The sequence below is a fragment of the Vombatus ursinus genome, unplaced genomic scaffold (assembly GCF_900497805.2).
Source record: "Vombatus ursinus unplaced genomic scaffold, bare-nosed wombat genome assembly UNPS02014923.1, whole genome shotgun sequence".
NCBI lineage: Eukaryota > Metazoa > Chordata > Mammalia > Diprotodontia > Vombatidae > Vombatus > Vombatus ursinus.
Genome location: NW_020954701.1, coordinates 1,291,497 through 1,297,496, shown reverse-complemented (window position 1 = coordinate 1,297,496; position 6,000 = coordinate 1,291,497). Strand labels below are relative to the sequence as shown.

General features: G+C 36.2%; 1 protein-coding gene across 1 annotated transcript in view; it reads right to left on the bottom strand.

The window, feature by feature from the left end:
• Window positions 1-4,905: 4,905 nt before the first annotated feature.
• Window positions 4,906-6,000, bottom strand: part of SFT2D1 (SFT2 domain containing 1) — a 40,653-nt gene continuing 39,558 nt past the window's right edge. The window contains exon 8 of the mRNA XM_027843564.1: window positions 4,906-5,371. Within this exon, the coding sequence (XP_027699365.1) occupies window positions 5,332-5,371 (40 nt within the window). The 3' untranslated portion in view covers window positions 4,906-5,331. The remainder of the gene's footprint in view (window positions 5,372-6,000) is intronic.

The window sequence follows — 6,000 nt, the reverse complement described above, 5'->3', positions numbered from 1 at the left end:
GAGAGAGAGAGAGAGAGAGAGAGAGAGAGAGAGAGAGAGAGAGAGAGAGAGAGATCTTTATCACAATAGGAAAAGGAATAATATCACATACACTAAACATAGTGAGGATTGAGTGTCCATGGCTTCTTCTGAGATCAGGCAGCCTAAACTCCTTTTTTGGGAACGCAGGTTATTAAAACCAAAGCAAACAACAAAACAGCAACAACCAGGAGTAAGTACCAGGAGCACAATTTGGGTGCTCAGATTCAAGCCTCCCGCAAGCAAGACCAAAATACAGGGATACAAATGTACAAAGCTCAGACGTTCAGAAGATGTTCAGACTCAAACCTTCTTGAAGTAACTCAGGCCCAGGCCCAGTGCTGATCTGAATCAGACAATAATTCCTCTTCTGGGAGATCCTATCTGACAGCAGCCTGCTCCTCTGCTGTGGCTTTGCCTCCAGCTTCCTACTGCTGCATACTTTCACTAGAGAACAGAATCCACTATCAAAAGCTTATCAAAGGAAAGCAGCTGCAGAGTTGCCTTGAAGAAAGCATCCTACTGATGGGTAATTTTTGTCTCTTCCTGGCTTTCTTCTGGAAAAATTTTCACTGCGCTGATACAAATTGGCTTAGCCACTCTGGAAAGCAATTTAGAACTATGCCCAAGTCAAGTAAATCAACAAGTATTTATTAAGCACCTACTATGTGAAAGGCACTATGCTAAGCACTGGAGTTACAAAGTAGGCAAAACAAAACACCAGACTCTGCTCTTAAGGAGCTCACTGTTTTATGGGGGGAGACCCCTTGTAAGTAACTATGTACAAACAAAATACACATAGGATAATAAATTGGAGACGGTCATAGAGGGAAGCACTAGCATTAACCAATATCAATCACTAAACATTTATCAAGTGCCTACTATGTGCCAGGCACTGTGCTAAGAGCTGGGGATACAACAGGCAAAAAACAGTCCCCTATCTTCAAGGAGCTTACAATCTAATGGGGGAGGCAACATGCAAACAAATACATATAAAGCAGCTATATATAGGATAAAGCTTCTTGCAAAAGGTGGGATTTTGGCTGGGACTTGAAGGAACACAGGCAAGTGAGAATAATTTACTAAACTGTGTGTGCCTTTTGACTCAGAGATAGGTCTATACCCTAATGAGATCAAAGAAAGAGGAGGACCGATATGCACAAAAATATTTATAACAGTTCTTTTGGTGGTGACAAAGAACTGGAACCTAAGGAGGTACTCATCAATTGGGAGAATGGCTGAACAAATCATGGCATATGAACATACTGGAATACTACTGTGCTGTCAGAAAAAATAAAGAGCAGTTTCAGAAAATACTGTCAAGACTTACGAAATGAGAATGAAATCAGCAGAACCAGGGCAATTTATACTATAACATCGTAAAAACAACCTTGAAAGACATAAAAACTACAATCGATGAAATGACTAACCATGATTCCAAGAGGATGAAGAATGCTACCCATCTCCAGTCAATCTTCATCCCAATAATTCTCTGGCTCTTTCTTAGAGGGTGGGGTTGTCAGGAAGAGCTCTGTAGATTCACTTCTTATTCCCATACTCCCATCCTCCCCGGTTCCCCTTCCTTGCTTTGCCCTAGGCCATAGAAGGAATGTCAGGAACTGTGATGTAAGTATGCAAATATGCTGTTCACTGACAAGAGAAAAATTTGTTCTACAAATATTCCAGCTCTTTTCCCATTTTTCCTCTGTTTATAGTCTTCCAGTATCTTCCTTAAAAGCTCTCAGAATGGTTTCGTTTAATTGGGACTCATGCCAAGCTTTCTATAAACTCATTTTCCCCGCCATCACTCCTCAATGTTTTGATAGTATAGACCATATTCTTTCTCTGTATTCCCTCCTTGGTGTTGCCCTTCACCATTTCTCTACTTAGCAAGGGAGCCATTAGCTCAAGTAATTTCAAGGCTTTTTGGTCTCCTTGTTGTGGTAATTGCTTTATGTCAGCTAAGCTTCCAGTGACAGCCCAAGAGAGCTATTCTTTTACCCATTTTTCAAATAAGAGTTTCAATGACAAGTTTAAATAAAAGATTGGAGATGTTTTTATTCTTCATTTTAATTCTTTCAATTAATTTGATGTCTTTGATCTTTGCTTTAACAAGTTGATAGTGTAACCATGCAGATAACTTGGAAAAGCTTCCCACGTTGCTAACTAGTAATTTCTTGACTATGACAGTCATTTTCTCATCTTTGTGATATTCAGTGCTTGTCATACCTAGAAACCCCCAGTTCTCTTCTTGAAAAGATCATTCACAAGTAGATTTAAGGATTCTTTTGATGCAGTCAAGTCTTTGGCTTTATTTCTTGATCTGGAGGCATATATTTTTCAACCCATTTTTTGTTTTTCTCTAGACTTGTCTTTGCATTGATGTCATCCACTATTAAATATATGTTGATTTATTTAGAGGGTCTTATTGAGCTCAATAAATTTCTCTACCTACTCGTCCTCTGAAACAGATGTTGGCACACAAGCTGTATTTGTATTCAGAATGGTCTTTTGGCTTATTTTCATTAGGAATACTACAAGATAATTCCATGAAATTGTTCTTGTTGCATTTATATACATGACCAAATTAACTTCACTAACTTCTTTATTTGAATCTCTGGGTAAAACCTATGAGTTATTCTTTCACTTAACTGCAGCTTTTGTTTTCTGGTTTCATTTATAATAAGAATGTCAATACTGATAGATTCAGTTCCTCCAATCAATTCATTTGTTGATGGACAAGTTTCAAATTTAGAATACCAATGTTTTTATATAGTCTTAAAACTCATTTTTAGTATCCTCTGGTCTATTAGGATTAAAGGTTCATAGATATAGACCCAGTTAGGGCCCTAAAAGGTCTGAGTCTAATTCCCCTACTTTGCAGATGAGAAGACCGAGATTGTGACTTGCCTACTCAAAGCATTTGAGGCTAGTTTCAAACTTAGTATTTTTTTTCTCCCTCCAAGCCCAGAATTCTATCCACAACATTGTGCTAACTCTTAAGGTGACTGATCTTCATCATCATCATCATCATCATCACTGAAATCAATTGAGAAGCAGCTCTATAATAGAGCACCCCAGGGTTTTGCAATGTGCCTTTTGCCAACATTTTTATCAGTAACTTGGATAAAGAATAGATGACATGTTCACCAAATTTGCAGACAACACAATGCTATGTGGGATAGCTAACATACTGGATGACAAAGTCAGAATTCAAAAAGATCTTAACAGGCTACTATGCTGGGCCAAAACTAATAAAATGAAACTTAATAAGGGTAAGTGTAAAATCTTACTTTGGTTTAAAAAAATTAAATTTTACAAGTGCATGGGAGAAGAGGAATAGAGTTTGCCTAAGAAAAGATTTGGGGATTTTAGTGGAATGCATATTCAATATGAATTGAAAGGATGTTGTGGCAGTCCAGAAAGCTAATGCTACATTAAGAGGGGCATAACTTTTAGGAATAAGGAAGTGATGGTCCTGCTGTATTTTGTCTCAGTCAAAAAAACTTCTGCAGTATTGTGTTCTGTTCTAAGCACCCCATTATAGGCAGAGGTCTGCAGGAAGAAAATCAGGTTAGTGAAGGGCCTCAAGTTCATGCCATTTGAAAGAACTGGGGGCAGTTAGCCTGGAGGAGACCTGGGGCAGGGAAGAGACATGCTAGCTTTCTTCAAGTATTGATTAGGGGTTGTTCTATAAAAAGGCTTATTTTGCTTGGTGCTAGAGAACAGAAGAAAGGAGCAACGGGTGAGATTTGCAAATCTGGGCTTGAGGGAAGGAACAACTTCCTAACAATTAAAGTAATCCCAAAATTGAATGGCCTGCCTTGCTGGTTTCCTTCTGGTTTCCTTCCCCTCACTAAGGCAAGGCTGAATGACCACTTGTCAGGTATGCAGATTAGATGCCATTATTTTTCACAGATGGATTGGACTAGATGGTACCCCTTGAAACACTGAAATCTGGTGATTCACGAAATATAATAATGATTTTTAATAGTAATGAATGGTATCTTATTCAGATCCAAAGAAAGCCTGAGGGGTTTTAGTCAACTACATATCATTTTTAAATTACAAGTTTTTATGTTGTTTCTGGCACATGATAGGCACTTTGTAAGTGCTCACAGTTGTATTCCTGGTAGAACATAATCTCCTGGAAACCAGGGACTATTTCATCATTCTCTTTCTATCTCTAGAACCTAGCATGGTGCCTGTCACCTAATAGGAGCTTAATAAATGCTTGTTGATCAACTGGATTATGTAAACAAGATGTTCTTAACTGTATTTCAATATAATTGTTTTTCCTTTGTAAGTCTATGTATTTTATGCACTTAAAAACATTACCCTGAGAAGGGGTCCACAGGATTTATCAGACTGCCAAAGCAGTGCACATAGGTGCACATACAAAAAAGCGGTTAAGAGCTAATCTAATCTAGTGGTTGTTAGGAGTGAAATTAACATAGAGAGAAGAAAGAGCAAATAAAAGAAATGTAATGTCTATTCAGAGAAATGTAACGTTATGTCATTTTCAGAGAAAGAAAAGTAAAGAGCCAGGAGTGTTTAGGAGCTGGGGAGGCACTCTCCAGAAAGTCATAGGTAGATGTGAAGAGAAACACTTCACCCAGCTTATTGTACTTTCTAAATAACCTCTTTTCAATTTCTTTTCTCAAATCAGTAGAAAAAATAATGAGATTACAGGGAACGCAAAACTGCTCACATAACCAAAACACTTCTTTTTTTGGGGGGGGGCATAAATGGAGGAGTGTAAGTGGGGAACTGTTAGTAGTATCTACTACCAATCATCTCCCCTTCAATAAATTGCATACAGAAAATCTTTTTTCAAATTTTTGTTTTATTTCAAAATTATAATGATTTATATATTAATTTGTTTACTATACATAATATGCAACTCAATCTAAAGAAAACTACTTCACATTTCAAATAAAAACAATGATGTCTTAGAAAAATTATAAAGGACTGTATATATCTTGCTGTAGATTTACAATAAGCTCTCTCCAAACAAGTACAAATCTCAAAGCAGTCTAAAAGAAGCTACGTAAATGATTTATAAAATAATCTAAGCTCTATGATTAAAATTTTCTGTTCTTTGGATAACCACAATAATGGCATGTTGTGAATTTAAGACAAAAAATATTTAACAGTTTAATTGAACATAAAAGGTTTTTTACTCAGTATACAAAAAAAGTTAAATTATTGCAACATGTTTTTGGAGTGAAAATTAATTTTGAAGAAGTATGCTTCACCAAGAAAACTGGACATCAATATAAAAATTTGCTCTTCAAAAAAGGTTTCTTAGTTTTAACTTATCAGAGAGGAACAGCATTTCTTCACTGCATCCCTAGGAAGAAGGAAGGAGGAGGGTGAAAATGGTCAGAATGTAATAACCCTCCCACAAACATACCTGCTGAAAACTTTTCTTACCCAGAAGTCTTGTATAGATACCAAACGTCAAATGCCATTAAAGCAATCTTAAATGTAATATCCTGACATAATACAATTTATGGGCTAGATAGTGCCTGAAATATGTGTGTTATTACTAGATCTTGGGAATCTTTTTGAAATGGCACTTATTCCAAAAAGATTTTAGCTGCATATAAGCAATTTTACTTATCAAAATAATTTAGCTACCAAAAAAAAAATGACACCAACAAGGGATAACGAATAAGAGCTCCAATTACTTTTCAAATGCAAAATTTAGAGACAACCTACAAATTTTTAAAAAATGAATGAAACTTATATTAACTTGTCACATTGAATACATTTTGACGGATAATTATTTCTATTTTGGATTATCATTTCATACTAAAATTCAAACAAGTTAAAAATTTCTGGCATAGTGTTAGAATCAGGTCACTAATGATGCTTTATCATGGAGAAATCTTGAATGCTGTTCTATATAGGTAAGGTTTTGTAAAAGTACCTGTTACTTCCAGGAAACATTAAGATCACTGGGGGTGAATGGGCAAA